This window comes from Plecotus auritus (assembly GCF_963455305.1).
Source record: "Plecotus auritus genome assembly, chromosome: 1".
Taxonomy (NCBI): domain Eukaryota; kingdom Metazoa; phylum Chordata; class Mammalia; order Chiroptera; family Vespertilionidae; genus Plecotus; species Plecotus auritus.
The window spans coordinates 11,096,999-11,113,442 of NC_137770.1; the positions used below are offsets into that span (position 1 = coordinate 11,096,999).

Consider the following 16,444-nt stretch of genomic DNA (forward strand, 5'->3'; position numbering starts at 1 on the left):
TATATCCTTGTCCACGCATGAGGACACTGGACAGAGAAGCTAGAAGCTGCTAGCAGTGACAGGCTGATGTCAGTGAGGCTCCTGCTGTATGCTTTATATGAATTAGGAATGTATTATCTAATAAATAAATGAAAGCTAGCCTTGCAGGCTATTGTAAGGACTAAAGAGCACGTACAGAGCTTGGGCCTGGGCCTGGCATGCACAGTAGGTTCTCCATACTTGTCCCTGTGCTTGAGCACACAAACAGGCAGAGTTGGACCCGTGATTGTTTCACAGTTTTGGTTTGCAGTTGCTTAAACTGGCATGCCTGGTGCACAGGTGCTGGAGTGTGCACAGGTGCCCACAGGACACGGAATGTGGGCTCAGGTTTTTGTCCGTGAGGTGCAGTGACATGTCCACGTACAGTAGTCGCAATGAGCTCCTTACTATGGAAGGAAGCCCTCCCTGTGCTTGTCATCCCAGTAGCACCAAGTTTATGATGGGGTGTAGCTACCCTTCGTACCTCAGAGTTGCAGAGCAGCACGGTTCTTACTTGACAGTATTGTAATTTCGAGTTCTAATGGAATTGTGTTGTGTTTGTTTAAGCCAAGAGTAAAATCTTCTCCTAACCATAGTGCTAGAAGTTTTTATGTCTGTCCTTAGCCCTGGCTGGTTTGGCTCATTAGTTAGAGTATGGGCCCCAGATCGAAGGGTGGAGGGTTCCATTCCAGGTTAAAGGCACGTACCTGGGTTGCATGCAGGTTCCCCAGCCCCAGTAGGCGCATGTGCATGAGGCTATCAGTCGATGTTTCTCCCTCTCTCTCTCTCTCTCTCTCTCCCCCTCTCTCCCCTTCTCCCCCCCTCTCCCCCCCACCCCTCTCTTTCTCCTTCCCTTTTCCTCCTCTCTCCCTCTCCTCCCTCCCCTCCACTCTCTCTAGAAATCAGTGGACAAAATATGCTTGGGTGAGAATTTAAAAAAAAGTTGCACATATGATGGAGGGACAGTGGCGTGATCGTGGGAAAACAGGTTTGACTTGGTTATGGGGACATGGGAGATGCTGGGCCGCCTGACCAAGCCACCCATGGGGGGTGAGAAGTGGCCACCCTTAGACACTGGGCTAGCAGGCCAGTCATCTTTGTGGGGTCAGGAATGCTGGAGCAGCCTGGGCCTGACGGGAACAGCAAGGTCTGGCCTGGCCTTGCACGTTTTCTGTGACCTTGTGTGGATGAAATGGTGACAGGCTTGTGGGAGCCCCGCCGGAGCAGCACTGGCTCTTAGGCCGTATGGTTCATTAATCGCCTTGAAAAACTCAGGTTTTTAATTTTCTGTAAAAGTGCAGCACACACAGCAGATTGATGAGGGAGAAGTTGCCCTGCTCTTGGCAGGGTTCAGGGGTCCCAGCCAGCGAGGTGAAGGCGTCAGTTGCTAGAGGGGTGGCTTCGGAGGCTGTTTGGCAATAGGAGTCTTTGAGAACTTGGGGACTTGTGGATTGTTGCTGCTGACGGGGCCACCCTGTGGGGGCTGCTGGGCCTCTGGCCTCCAGGTCTGCAGGCAGGAGGGGTGCTGTACCTGTGGGTAGGTTTTACTTTTGGCCTTTTCTTCTTTTGGTTTGAGAGGCAAGACTCTCCTAACCTGTGCCTGTTGGTCAGTGGACCAGTAGTGAGCACGCAGTAGAGGGGCCGTGATCGGGCCCATGCTCTTGAATTAGTCACCTACGTGTCCTTTTTTTTTACCCCCCTTTAAATTCTTTGTTTGTTTCTTAAACACCACCTTGTTCCAGAGGAGATGTGCAAGGACTGCCTGTAAAGGGACTCACAGGACAGCGGCCCCAAGGAGGAAGTCTCTGCTCCAGGGCCGCGGTGGAGCCGGGGTGTGTGTGTTGAAGTCCTGTGTGCTGCTGGCAGGGGCCTCCCCACCTGGGAACAGCTCAAGCAGGGCAGGTGTAGTCCGCTCATGACTGACGGTGAGACGAGCACTGCGAGGTTCCCTGGGTCCTCCCAGAGGACGCTGTGTAGGTGCAGTGACTTGCAGATCCAGAGCCTCCCAGTGGAAGAAATGTCAAGTGCTCAGGGCTGTCCCTCTCCAGTGTGTCCCAGCACCTGGCACAGTGACTGTTGAATAACCAGCTCCCTCTGGAAGGCCAGTGGCCTCACACCCAAGTGCAGTTGTAGAAAGTCATTGTTCAGGCGGCTGGAATGCTCTTCGCTGGCCTGGTTGGCCACGGGAGAGTGTGGCATGCCAGGGTGACTTGTCCCTCGTCACCGAGCAGCAGACAGCTTTCTTGCTGGAACATAGACCGTTAAGCTCCCCATTGTGATAACGTGTTCTCCTTTGTCTTCACAGAGACTAATAGACAAGTCACGAGTAACCTGTGTCAAATGGGTTCCCGGTTCGGAAAGCCTTTTCCTAGTAGCCCATTCGAGTGGGAACATGTACCTGTATAATGTGGAGCACTCTTGTGGCACCACAGCCCCCCACTACCAGCTCCTGAAGCAGGGCGAGAGCTTCGCCGTGCACACTTGCAAGAGCAAATCCACGAGGAACCCTCTCCTCAAGTGGACGGTGGGCGAGGGGGCCCTCAACGAGTTTGCTTTCTCCCCAGATGGCAAGTTCTTGGCGTGCGTGAGCCAGGACGGGTTTCTGCGGGTGTTCAACTTTGACTCTGTGGAGCTGCACGGCACCATGAAAAGCTACTTTGGAGGCTTGCTGTGCGTGTGCTGGAGCCCGGACGGCAAGTACATCGTCACGGGGGGCGAGGATGACCTGGTGACAGTCTGGTCTTTTGTAGACGGCCGAGTGATAGCTCGAGGCCATGGGCACAAGTCCTGGGTCAGTGTGGTGGCGTTTGACCCCTACACCACGAGTGTAGAAGAAAGCGACCCTATGGAGTTCAGTGGCAGTGACGAGGACTTCCAGGACCTGCTCCACTTCGGCAGAGACCGAGCAAACAGTACCCAATCCAGGCTGTCCAAGCGGAACTCCACGGAGAGCCGCCCCGTCAGTGTCACCTATCGGTTTGGCTCTGTGGGCCAGGACACGCAGCTCTGCTTGTGGGACCTCACGGAAGATATCCTTTTCCCTCACCAGCCCCTCTCCAGGGCACGGACACACACAAACGTCATGAACGCCACAAGCCCTCCAGCCGGGAGCACTGGGAACAGCGTCTCGACGCCTGGCAGCTCTGCGCCCCCCCCTCTACCGCGGTCCAACAGCCTCCCACATTCCACTGTCTCCAACGCTGGCAGCAAAAGCAACGTTGCCGATGGGGCCATCGCGTCTGGGGTCAGCAAATTCGCAACACTCTCCCTACACGACCGGAAGGACCGGCACCACGAGAAAGATCACAAGCGAAACCATAGCATGGGACACATTTCTAGCAAGAGCAGTGACAAACTGAACCTAGTTACCAAAACCAAAACGGACCCCGCTAAAACTCTGGGCACGCCCCTGTGTCCTCGAATGGAAGACGTCCCCTTGTTAGAGCCGCTCATCTGTAAAAAGATAGCACATGAAAGGCTGACTGTGTTGATTTTTCTTGAAGACTGTGTAGTCACTGCTTGTCAGGAGGGGTTTGTTTGCACATGGGGAAGGCCTGGGAAAGTGGTAAGTTTGAATCCTTAACGCTGCACCAGACCGAGAACTTGAGTAGGTAGTGATTTTTTTTCCTTGTGGGAGGGGTGGGTGTACAATGAATGAATGACACTTCTTAATGTAAATCTAAATGCATCAGAGCCATACTTTTGGATACTGCATGCCATGTAATTCTGAATCATTTGATAATTCACCTTAGAACGTTTAAAAAATATAATCAAACTAATTGCCAGCCAAGTCCGTCACCCTCCTGGGAGTATATAGAGTCCCAAGGTGAGCGCTCCTGTCTTAGACTATTTCGATTTTAGGAAAATCATGACAGTGTGGGGAAACAATGAATTAAAAAGCTAAAATTAAAATTTCTGCTTTAACTGGAATATTTTTGCTTAACTACTCAATTAGAAAATTGTACACCTGATCAGAGCGTGTTCAGCACGGACGGCCACTGACTGTCATTTATAGTCCAGTTTTTTATCTTAATCATAAAATGTTTAGGAATCTATGAAATTTAACTTTAGGAACAAAGCGTTCAGCAGGGTTGATTGATATTATTTTTACATTGTTCTGGCAATCCACAGAAAGAGAAGAGCCTTAATTTTTAAAACCCATTTTAGTCATTTTATGACAATTAAAATTGTTTAATAAACATCTTTTTTCAAAGAAGCAGTTTGTACCACTTTGATTGAGATTCTGTGCACTAAATAAAATACCCACGTTCCTCAAGCCTGGGCGGTTCCCATGAACTGCGGGCCGAGGTTGCCCACCGCACGTGTCAGAAGTGCCTCTTGCCACGGAAGCCAAGACCTTTTCTGTCCAGTGCGCTTTTGCTTGTTTTTTTTCCAACAAGAAAAAAGAGGTTTCATTTTCTTTTGTTTTGGGGCGGGTTTTGTTTTGTTTTTATTTCTTGGGAGGTTTTTTTGTCACGAAGGCTCACGACTGTAGGCCCTGGGCAGCCTCTTTAGCTTTGTTTTGTACAGACTGACAGACCCTCCTGATCCCCTCCTTGTCCGCCACCCCCACCCCACCCCTGGCAGTCCAGGTTTGGTTTTCACACTAGAGGGCAAGACCAACGGCAGGGTGCCCCCTTATTGTCGGATAGTGGTCCTTCCAGGGTTATTCTTGGGATGCTGATACTGGCCTGGCCCTCAGGCTTCCATCCCAGCACCTCACCCTGCACCCAGGTGCCCACTGGATGGACCCGCTGCTCCCGTGGAAAACTGCAGTGTTTGATTCTGAGTCCCTATGACCCTTCTCAGCTGTGGAGGAGTTTCAAATCCCAGCTTTCACACGGATGTGATGGTTCTTTGAGCTCTGTGTTTTATGTCAAGATGACGATTATCTGGTATGTTAACTTATTTTGGTCATTTAGGTTTGTTCTGTTTTGCACACTTTTGTAATTAAATATAGCGATGCTGATAACATGTGCTGGTTTGAGTAGTGAATGCCATTCAGCGAAGTGAAGACCTGGATGTTCAGCTCTCTGATGCGTGAGGCTCTGTGCGCTCTCAGTGCACCCTCCCAGGAAGGCCCACCCACACCTCACCCGTCATGCTCCGTAATGCAGGTGGTGTCTGTCACCTGTGGTCGCAGTGGCTGCGTTCTGCCACAGGAGGTCCAGGGAGGCCTTCAAGGGGCACCTCCCCCGTTGATGCATTACAGCCTGTGGGAATGATGACATCCTCTCTACCGACTGTTAGATGTGGTCCTTTGTTCCTAAATGTTCATGTTCTAAGGTAGCAAAGACAGCGGCCCATGGACCGGCAACTTGGGAGGCTGCCAGGTGGAGAGATTAGGAACCAACACTCCATGTGCAGTTTTATGTTCCTGCCTAGTTTTAGAAATTCCGTTTCAAAGGCTTCTGAGGCATTGGGAAGTTTCACAATTCAGGACTTTGTATTTGGCCTAAGTGGCGAGTGGCTGCTCCCAGGTGAGTGGCCTTTATGGGGAAGGTTACGATGCCCTTGCACTTCTCTCGCACTGCTCCCTGCATGACTCACACTCGACACTGGGCGCTTTCTGGTTCTTCCTGCCCTTCAGCATCCTCAGCTGCGCCGGCTGCAGTAAAGGAGGGGCTGCTGGTGCACTGACAGGTGACCTACCTAAGAGACACTTGGGTAAGGGTAAGAGGGGGGTATTGTTGCTTTTAAAAACTCTAAAGTGTGCTCACAGGAGCCAGTGGTGCCTGTCTCTTCCTCCCTCACCCTGCCAGGCTCCTGTCCATTTCTTGTTCTTCCAGTTTCTGCTGGTGTGGGGATCCTATCTGCCTGTCTGGGAGGCTGCCTGGGGCCCCTGCTGGGTGTCAGGTGCTGGGGAGGCGCAGGCTTCCGCTCCTCTTGACACCTGTCCCCCCTTTGACAGCCGGCAGAGCCCCTCTCCTGCAGGCGGGAGGACCAGCTTGAGGAGAAGAGGGTGCTGCACAGGGAAGGCAGTTCCTCTCATTCCCCTCAGACCGGCTCCAGTACTGGCTCCTGCGGACCTGGGTGGGACAAGAGGGCAGGAGGGGAGGGGACTGGAGTGGTGGGTCCTGACCGGGTGGATGCGGCACTAAGAGAAATCTGGGGAGTGTTTTCATAGTTTTCTCTCCCAAATGTGAACTTCCTCAGTGAAATTTGTCAATTTCCAGCTTAAACATTGTCTTGAGCAGAAATATCCTTTCTCAACCTGCCCTCTGCAATAAAAGCCACGGGCAAGAGGAGGTGTTACCACTTGGTCAGCAAGCTCCTCTGTCTGCACGGAAGCAAGGGTGGAGAGCAGGGGCAGAAGTGAGGTCCAGAGGCCTCAGCTGGCTCCCTCCTGGCTGTGTGCCGGCCACTCTCCTGCCACGGCCAGGCAGCTGGGCTTCGCTGAGGCAGCTCTGGCCCCACTGATGGGGCAGGGCAGGATGATTCAGAATCCCCCGAGGGCTAGAGACACAGCCTATGGAAGCCCTTGCCTTGATTTAAAGCAAGTATGTAAGAGGGAATAGGCAGCCACCTTTAAATAACCAGTAACTTTAGGTTCTAAATTTACTTAAACAAATAGTGGTTAAGAATCTTAATTTTGTCTTTTGTGCCAATTGAACCTTCTGGCATTTTGGAGTGTTCTCCTGTGAGCCACTGGCTTGGGACTAAGAAGAGTAAACGCCTTAGGATAGAGGGATGGACGAGTGGAAAGACAAGTCATAGCAGAGATGATTGTCTCAGACATTCAGAAACCTCGAGGAGCCGCATGCCACGAGGAGCCCCACGGCACTTCCCAGGTACTGCAGGCACGTGTGGGTGTCCCTCCCCGGGGACCCGGGCTCGGCTCCGGCCAAGTCCCAGCTGGCTGGTAGCCAGGAAGCCATTTCTCCCTCATTCCTCCACTTCCAGGGTTGCATCTTGAATTTGTAAGAAATTGTCAAGTTTCAAGTTCACACTGTAGTCCATGAGGCTGCTTTATCAGGTGGCTGTGCCGGTGTACAAGGGTCACGTCACCTCTTGCCTGGGAGGGAGATGTGATCTGTTTGTTAAGGAAGCTCACTGGGTGAGGGGGCAGCCACAGGGTCAGGGAGGGCGTGGGAACCAGGTGCCCCATGTTGTGTTTCTGGCTGCCTGAGAAAGCGCTAGAAGCAGAGTTCGACTTCGGGTTTTGCAGGAGGGCTTGGCCATGGGGACCGGTGTGTGGGTGGAGCAGCAGAAGCAGTGGGCCTTGGTTGTGACCGTCTCCCTGTATCCACAGTGGGGGTTTCCTCCCTCAGCCCAGAGCCTCCCGTGTGCCCGGGTGTGACCCGGGGCCGAGTGGCACACGGGCCATCATGGGCTCAGCAGTCTGGGAAGTGGAGGCCAGGACTGCAGAGAAAAGCACTTGTATTCAGCTGTTCCCCTCCAAACCCAGAGCCCAGCTCACACGGGGGACACACCTCTGTGGAGGGAAGCCGCCCACAGGCATTGGCTTCATCCGTCGCTGCATCTGTTACACGATGTTTGTGTCATAAGTTGCTGTCTCTCAACTGAAAAGTGTAAAAGTTTTTGCATATTTTATTTCTGTATACCTAAGTTTATTAAAGATTCTGTTAGGTGACACTGTATAAAATTGTATGAATATTTATTTTTAGTGAAAATCAAAAGTAAAATTTGTATGTATTTCCTTTTTTATATTTTCATCTAATTTCTTGACAACTTGAATAAATTTCACAAAGAGCCTTCCTAACATGAAATGCTGGTAAATTCAGTTCTTCACCGTTGCAGTAATGAATGGCGCTTTAGTATCAGTGTTGTTACTTATCATTTTAAGAAAACCATGTTCGTGTCCCTGCCTTGGTTTTCGCTGTCCCCATCTCACTGTGACAGTGAGAGACTGACGCACTGGACGTTCGGAAGGACTGCGGGTTGCCTTTGGGACTGACGTTAAATAAATGTGTGAATGAATTATAAATGTAGATAATTTGCACTGTCACTTTGACAGCTAAGCTTTATAAAACCTCAGTGACCCAAAAAGGAAGAGCGTGTCCATGCTGTAAAAGTAAGGGCCTCGGGCCCTGACCGGTGTGGCTCAGTGGATAGAGCGTTGGCCTGTGGACTGAAGGGTCCCGGGTTCGATTCCGGTCAAGGGCTTGTACCTTGGTTGCAGGCACATCCCCAGTAGGGGGCGTGCAGGAGGCAGCTGATTGATGTTTCTAACTCTCTATCCCTCTCTCTTCCTCTCTGAAATCAATAAAAATATATTTTTTTTAAAAAAAGGGGCCTCGGTAATGTGGACCAAGCAGACACAGGAATGGCTACCTCTTGTCACTGCTGTTTCTCGTGATTAGAAACGAAGAAGGGAACCTTTGTTCCGAGTATCAGAGGTCGTGAGTGTCCTATGTGGGGAAGGACTGACCTCAGCCAGCTGTGGAGCAGGCCTGCTTCAGGAGACAGGTTGTCCTGGGCCGCCAGCGCTGTGCTGAGCACAGAGGTCGGCCCCCAGCACTCTATTCAGCACCCCCCTCGCCCCTTCCGCCAGCAGCGGGGAGAGTGTGGGAACCTGGCTGCTGCTGCAGGGGCGCTTTTCCTGGGGCAGTGCAGTTCGCTCAAGGCTCGGGAACCAAACGCTGGAGTTGTCCTGCCTCAGGCTGCAGCACAGAAAGCGCTTCATACGCAGGGCAGGATGCAGGGCAGGATGGGAGACGTCCCTGTAGGGGGGAGGGGAGCCTTTTGTGGTGTCCTGCTGTGAAATGTCCCTCCAGTCGGGTGATCTGAGCAGCACCCTGGCATCTCTGTCCCTGAGCCCTTCAAGGCAAGAGGCCCAGGCCTGGACTGCTGGTCCCCAGAGGGCGGGGGAGGTAAAGGTGAGACGGCCCCTGGGCAGGGCCTGGTGCCCCCATCGTCCTGTTAGGTCCCTGCTGTGTCCTGAGATGCCTGGGCCTGGGGCACAGCTGGCAAGGCTGCTGGCAGGGAGCTCCCTGCTATCTGCCTCCCTCCAGGTGGGCAGCCACCTCTCAGCGACTCCAGAGGCTTCCTGCCACCGTCCTCCGAGCCTTCAGCTCCTGCCTTCAACTCCAAGCTGCCAGGCGCAGCCCGACATTGCGCCCTCGGAGTGCCCTGCTCGGACCCCCTGCCACAGGAGCAGGTACTGTTCCTCGGCACGGAGTCGGTTCTGAGCCCTTCACACTGCCAGGTCTGCAGCAAGTTCAGAAGGACACACACTTTCTATCCTTAAAAATAGTTTGTACTATTTATATAACTAGAAAAAATATTAAGTTCATTCTTCCATGTGTGGCTGCCTGTCAAAAGAAACAGCTGGCTCTGGTCCCGTGCGTCTCTTGAAAGAGGCCCTTAGTGTCGGCCTCAAAACCAGCCTCTCATTGGTTTCGGGTGGAGGCTCGCCTGGGACTCCGGAAGGGCCTCGAGCTAGAAAGGCTTTTGGAGGACCCAGGAGGGGTTCGTCCCTCCTGCCCGCTGAGCAGAGAGGTTTCAGAGCCGTAGGTGGCCACACGGTTCTCAGAGGTTACAAAGAATTTGAATGAGCCTGGCTGGTGTGGCTCAGTGGTTGAGCGTAGTCCCATGAACCAAGAGGTCATGGTTTGATTTCCAGTTCAGGCACATACCCGGGCTGTGGGCTCAATCCCCAGGAGGGGGCTTGCAGGAGGCAGCCAATCACTGATTCTCACCTCTCCCTCTCCCTTTCTAAAAATCAACAAAAACATTTTAAAATACATACATACATAAAAATAAGTGCTGCTAAACTCTGTCAATGGAGGGGCCTGCCTCTGAGGGGCTGGGCATGCAGTACTCTGGGGCCCTGAGCTGTGGCCCTTGGAGAAGGTGGGGAAGGGCCCCCCTGGCAGGTGCCCCTCACCTTAAGGCCAATGATGTCCCAAGGAACCCAGGCCCTGAGAGCCCACATTGTCCCCCAGCCAACTGGCGCCAAATCCAGGCAGAGCCGGGTTCCGTGGGTTCTGGTTCCAACCAGGCAGGACTGTCAGGAAGGATCTGGACAGAATTCAGTAGGCGAACGTGCAGGATCTGTCACAACACTGGCTCCTAACCAGCAGGAGTCTGTTCCGATGGCGTCAGACTGCGGAGAGGTGAGTGGCTGGGACCCTCCGAGGGCCCTGTTTGCTGGATTAATGTAACCTGCTTTGTTCGCAGGGTTTATCGTCATCCCCAAACCAGGCCATTTCCCCAGGTGAAACTGTAGTGTAGCGACCCACTACTGCTCAGAAACTCTCACCCGGACCGGGTTTCGAGGGAGTATGACGATCAGGAGCTAGGAGCTGCACTTCAGCCACGCGTGGGCGGCGGATGTCACCCGAAGAGTGACATCAGGGAAGAGTCACTCAGAGCAGGGCTCTCGGCAGGGTGCTCGCTGCGCATCCGAGGAGGTGGTTTCTATTTTAAATCATTCTTTGGGGGCTGCAGTGAAAAATGAGAAATGAGCCCTGGCCAGTGTATCTCAGTGGTTAGAGCGTTGGCCCCAGCACCCAAGGGTCACAGGTTTGATTCCTGGTCAAGGGCACATACCTGGGTCACAGGTTTGATCCCCAGCCCAGGTCGGAACACAAAGCGATGTGTCTCTCTCACATGGATGTTTCTCTCTCCACCCCCCACAGTCCATGTCCCCCCGAATCCCCCCATCCCTTCCACTCTCTCTAAAAATCAATGGATAAAATATTCCTCAGGTGAAGATCAACCAAAAAAATAAATAGTAAGTGAAGTTTTCCTGCTTTTTACTTTAAGATTCAATGTAATTAAAATCTCATATATATGTGAACTATATACACATATGCACAGTATAAAAAACCCGACTGTTACTACTGGTACTTGTCTCCTTTCGCAGTCAGCAGCAGTCGGGCTGTCTGCTTCGGCCCCAGCTGCCCCCTCCAGCTGAGCTCAGGCGGCCCTGGCACTTGGCAGGTGCTCAGTAGACTTGTGGAGTGAGCGGGTTCGACAGGATGGTGGTCGAGGATGTGAGACTTCTCCCCTTCTAGAGTTCTGCGTTGGGAGCCATTTAACAGCATTGCCCAGAAAGGCTTAAATGGCTTTGCCGTCCACAAGCTTTCCAGTTTGGAGGGCAGACCTTGCCAGGGCTCTGGCAGCAGCCGAGGAGGCCTCCTGTGCCCTAAGCCCTGGCCGGCACCTGCCCATGCGGGGCCGCAGACAGGCACAGCGCCAGAGCCACTTCAGCTGCCCGGAGACTGGCTGCCCAGCCAAGAGCAGGTGGGTGTGAGCTCCTAGCCACGCAGGAAGCCCTGCTCTCCAATCTGCGGGAACCCGGACTTACCTTGTGCGCTGATGTTCCAGCCCTGCCGTGGGCCAGGGAACCACACTGCCCCTCTGTGGAGGCAGGCTTGTGGAGACGTGCCCTGGGGGCCTGGGGGGCTTCAGAGCTTGTTTATTCCAGAGGCCAAACACAACCTAAAGGGCCTTATTTGGTGGACAGCTCTCGTCCTTCTCGGGCCTGGCCTGCCCAGAGAGCTCGGGCCTGGGCGGCGACTGTTGCAGAGTCAGAGCTGTGGGTTTCCCGAGAAGCAGCATCCAGAGCAGCCGTGGGCAAACTACGGCCCGCGGGCCGGATCCGGCCCATTTGGCTGTTCTATCCGGCCCGCGGAGCTGAAAGAGCGGAGGGTTCTCTTGCTCTCCCCTCCACTCCTTTACTTTGAATTTATATTAGTTCACACAAACACTCCATCCATGCTTTTGTTCCGGCCCTCCGGTCCAGTTTAAGAACCCATTGTGGCCCTTCGAGTCAAAAAGTTTGCCCACCCCTGATCCAGAGTTTGCTCTCTCAGAAAGGTGCGCAGAAAACCTTTTCAACTTGGATATACTTAAAGGGGCAACAGTTTTCCTAAACCCAAATACCTGTTAGTCCTTAAATGTGCGCTGAGAGCCTCTTTGGGGCTCTCTGGTGGCCCCACCCCACGGACTCAGTGTGGGTCCGCCCACCCTGCAGGCCCTCCCTCTACAGGCCCTAGCACCTGCTCATGCCTCTGGCGCATCTCCCTGGCCCTTCCTCGCTGGGCCCAGCACCTCCTGTGTCTGGCTTCCTGCCTGTCTGTGAAACTGTCTCCGCTCCCACATGACCCAGAACTCTGCCCTTCCGCCCAGTGCCACGTCCACCGCGCCGCCCTGAAGCCCGCTGCAGCCTCCAGTGGGTCTAAAAAGAAGCTCTTTCCAAACCTTCCTGAGTGACTGTCACCCAGCTCTGAATGTCATTGTTCAGCCTTGAACCGGCCCTCCCAGGGCATCTCTGCCCCAGGTGGCCCCACCTGTGCCCACGCTCATGCCCTTCCTCTGCCCCGAGCCTGTAAAATGCTGATTCCAACCTGCCCCTCCCGTGGCTGCCACGCCCACCCTCCACAGCCCAGCTGTGCTGTCACTCTGGTTCTGCTTCACCAGCTGTGAGGTGGACGGGAGCTGGTGGCCACAGGAGAGCTCAGAGGGGTGTCAGATCTGTCTTAAAAGAGGGAACAGGAAGATGAAAGACGAGCTCAAGAAATGTACTTTAAACGTGAGTTGGAGAAGATGAGAAGAAGGAACACTCAATGATTAGGTTACAGTGACCAAAAGGGGGGCTCCACAGGGTCTTTGCTCTGCCGGCGGCCAGGCCCACACCCTGCCCTCCAGCGCCACGCGTCTCTGCAGCACCCACCTCCACAGGAACAGGTTTCTTCTGTGCCCAGCTTGTTGGCGGCGCCCCCAGCCCATCAGGAAGTGGTGTTCTCTACTCACGGGAGCCAGCTGGGCCTCAGGAGCTCCTACGCTGTGCCACAGGGGAGCCTGCCCGCGTGCCCAGCACCACCGCGCCAGCTGTGGCTCCCTGGGTGGCACCAGGGCACCGGGCACAGCCCTGGGCTTCCTCTCACGGCTTCTCCAGTGAGACAAAATCAAGCCGCACCCAAGTCTTCCCAAGATCAATCCCCCGTCTGTTCACAAAAGCTAAACCAAAGGACTGGGCGGTGACACGGTCAGCGCAAACGGTATCACAAGGAAATACGGTGACGAGGGCTATTCTTTAATGAAAGTCAGCCTACCCTCACGCAGTCACGTGCTACAGTGCTCTTGGCGATGTGCTGAAGCCACGCAGAGCCCGCGGGAAGCCAAGCCTAAACAATAAATATAAACTCTAACTTCTGTTTGGATCCATATAAAAATACAAAGGATTTCCTGTCCCAAAGTCTCAGGTTACAAAAGTGAAATGGCACCCTCGAGGGAGGTGGTTTTACATGTGTATTAGAGCGGAACATACAGTTCGGCTGCCTTCAGGATGCGAGCAGCGGGGCTGGCGGCCCCCAGGCCATCACGCCGCTGGCGTGTGGGCTGCGCTCGCGGACGCCAGGGCTCGGAGGACTGAGCCCGCACGGATGCTCCGAGGTGAGCTGGATGCGCTGCTCAGTACCCCCCGCCTTTCCTTTCTATCGTGGGCAGGTGGTACTGCTTCAGGTTAGGCTTGATGTCCTTCTGTGCATCTGCCTGAAAAGAGAACGACAGTCGTTCAGTGGAGGCCAGGACAGCGGCAGGAGCAGCGCTGAGGGGAGCTGACAAGGCGCTACCTTCTGGTTTGCGCCCCCACACTTCAGGGGTCTCAGCACCGGGACCTTCCCGCTCCCGCCAGGTCTGAACACCGTCTGCAGCGCGGGGCTGGAGTACGAGAGCTTGGTGGCCCCCGAGAGCTTCAGCTGCGGCAGCTCCATCAGGTAGGCCGGGCCCTGTCTCCGGGGCCGGCTCTCCTCCTGCTTCAGGGGCTGTTTCTTGAAACAAAACACAGGTCAGCTGAGCACACGGGTGGTGTCTCCACGGAAATCAGGAGAAACAGAGGCTCTTTTGTGCCTCTTCTGCCTAAGGAACTTCCTGACCACGAGGTGTGACTAGACAACAGGGGTCCTGGCCACCCCAAAGTGAGGTGGCCCCAAACCGGGCGGGAGGCGTCCGCACCTCAGGCTGGTGCGTGTGGGTCTGGGCCCTGGTGCAACCACGGGGCTGGCCGGCCTGCGCTGGGGCCAAGCCGAGGCCGTGGGGGTCCTACTGCCAGCTCCCCAGGTCAGCCAAACCTGCCGCCTCCTGCTTTTGTGCGGCTGGTGAACTACGAATGACTTTTACCTTTTTCGTAGTTGAAAATGCTTTCATGGCATGTGAAAAGTCTATGAAATTCAAATGTCAACGTCCACAGTTTTATGGGCATACAGCCCCACCATTCCTTTACGCATGGTCCATGCGGGCAGCTGTGACGAGACCTTATGGTCGCAAAGCCTACAGTGTTTGCTGTGGCCTCACAGACACGCGTGGGCCGGGGCAGACTGGGAGGTGGGACGGGGCGCCCAGAGTTCTGGAAAGCAGCCTGGCTGCAGGTGCACGTGTGTCCCCAGCCCCAGCCCGCAGTGACACACAGTAAAAGCAGGGACAAGTGGACATGACGCTGAATGACTGCAACACTGGGGGCCGAGCACATGGCGCGTGGACAGAAGATGATGGTGCTGCCAAGGGAGGCTGTCGTTTCTAAGCCGCCGTGTGAAACTCTCTCTGTGACGGGGTGGAGCGCTCGTCTGGAGCCCAAGGGGCTCACGGCTCTGGCTGAGCAGACGGCATGCTCTGGGCGGTCACTGGCGAGCTGGGCCACCTGGGCCGGTGTGTAGCTCTCTGTGCCCCCCTCTGGGTGGGTCTGAGGGCACAAGGAGTGACCCCTGGGCTGGAGGAACCCTACCGCCCCCATCTGGCCTGCTCACAGATGTTGTCCTTGACCCTTAGCTAGTGGGGCAGGAAGGGTGGGGCAACGGAGCCCTCGCAGGTGGGGTGCACTCAGACACCAGCCACCTGAGGTGTGCAGTCCGCTGCAAGCCACCCCCTGCTCACTGCTCCCTCCGTACCTGCTTGCTGCCCTCCTTGGAAATCTGCCACTTGTTATTGAGCAGTTCCGGTGCCACTTTTCTGTGGCTGCCCCGAGCCTGCTTCTCCGCGGCCCTGCAAGGGGGAAGAGGGGCGCCCCGCTGAGAACCCGCACACAGCTGCTGTCCCTGTCTCCAGAGGTGCAGGTCACGGCGCTGTCACCACTCTACTTTCCACGCGAACTATCTGAGGACCTTTTTCCTTTTCTGTCTCAGCCACAGTCTCTGGGCTGGGAGTGGCCCTGCCCCAGGCCCCCACCCCTGCCCCAGCCTCGAGGTTTGGGTCAGATGTCATCTCCACGGTCACACGCAGGAGTGGACAGAGGTGTGGAGTCGGACAGCTCAGAGCATGTACTGCCAAATCAGTACGCCCACGTGCTGAGACCTTACAGCGAGTTCAGCGTTCACATGGTGCGGGCGGGCTCCGCAGTCTTAGCCCTCCCATGCCCTGCCTGGGAGAAATTCCAGAAAAGGACAGGGAGAGCTGTCCAGGGACCCCGCTGGGCGGCCCACCGCATCCCCCACCCAGGCTCAGCAGCCAGCACCTGCCCCCCAGTCATCCAGACCACCCACCTCTGTTCTTGGAAATAGGGGTGCTGCAGGGCCTGGTGGGCAGTGATTCTCTCGTCGGGATCATAGGCCACCATTGCGTGCAGGAGGGAGAGGCATTGCGGGGACAGATTGGCTGTCTGTAGAGGTATTCCTGATCCCTTTTTAAAAGGAAAATCAAAACTCATAGCTCTCGACCTGTATTAAAAGCCCAATGATAATAAACAATCATGCCATGGTCACGACTCTACAGGGACCTGCACTGGGGGAACAGTCTGTGACCTAAAGGGGCAGAATACGCAGGGTCCAAACCCACAGATGGTGCCACCCAAGAGTGGCCCCTCGTGGGAACTGTGGACCTCGGGGGACAATGCCGGGTCAGGTCAATGCGGCTCATCATTCTAACAGACGCGCCCCTCTGGCGCCGATGGCGGGGGAGGCTGTGCGTGCAGGGCAAGCGCTGTATGGGAATCTCTGTCCTTTCCCCTCAGCTGTGCTGTGACCCTCAACCTGCTCTAAGGTCTCAGACGCAAAGAAAGGGTGGTGGTGGTGAAACCTGTTACACTATAAATGGGAGAAAAGTACTCTTCGTCAGAGACTGACGTCACATTTCCAGCTGAGAAGAAGGGAGTAAAGTTTAAAAAAGAAGAAGGGAGAATCCCAAACAGCTGTCACCTCGCCTTTCCAGGCCTTGCAGCTGCTGGGCACTGCCCCCCTCGGCCCACGGGGCCTCCCTGGGAGCCCCACTCCCTGGCCGAGCTTCATCTTTGACCGACACACAACCTTGTGGTCGGGTGTCAGTGTGGGGCAGCGCTGGGGTGGCTGCCCCACGTCCCCCCTGCACGGAGCCGGTGCCGGGGAACCTCGTTCACCCGAAGGCCTCCACGTGCTGTGTAAGAGTGCAACTGTTCAGTGCCAGAACCTCACTGCCAGGCCTCGGCAAGACGGGAGGGACTGTTGTGTGATGCTTGAGGGAGAGCATCCCTCTCGGACCCCCGGGGGGC

The 16,444-nt window shown here is 55.0% G+C and overlaps 2 protein-coding genes across 10 annotated transcripts in view; one reads left to right on the plus strand and one right to left on the minus strand.

Annotated features, from left to right (window-relative positions):
- Nucleotides 1-7,745, plus strand: part of WDR20 (WD repeat domain 20) — a 56,079-nt gene extending 48,334 nt beyond the window's left edge. For 4 of the 8 annotated variants that reach the window (XM_080685647.1, XM_080685642.1, XM_080685641.1 and 1 more), the window contains one exon: nucleotides 2,324-7,739. In XM_080685647.1, coding sequence (XP_080541773.1) covers nucleotides 2,324-3,601 — 1,278 coding nt within the window. In that variant the 3' untranslated portion in view covers nucleotides 3,602-7,739. Of the gene's footprint in view, nucleotides 1-2,323 lie in introns of all 8 variants that reach the window. The other 4 variants (XM_080685639.1, XM_080685640.1, XM_080685645.1 and 1 more) reach the window with 2 other exon arrangements.
- A 5,259-nt stretch (nucleotides 7,746-13,004) lies between these two features.
- Nucleotides 13,005-16,444, minus strand: part of MOK (MOK protein kinase) — a 28,955-nt gene continuing 25,515 nt past the window's right edge. For both annotated transcript variants that reach the window (XM_080663902.1, XM_080663903.1), the window contains 4 exons: nucleotides 15,465-15,638; nucleotides 14,874-14,967; nucleotides 13,563-13,760; nucleotides 13,005-13,482 (listed from right to left, as the gene is read on the minus strand). In XM_080663902.1, coding sequence (XP_080520028.1) covers nucleotides 13,402-13,482; nucleotides 13,563-13,760; nucleotides 14,874-14,967; nucleotides 15,465-15,638 — 547 coding nt within the window. In that variant the 3' untranslated portion in view covers nucleotides 13,005-13,401. The remainder of the gene's footprint in view (nucleotides 13,483-13,562; nucleotides 13,761-14,873; nucleotides 14,968-15,464; nucleotides 15,639-16,444) is intronic.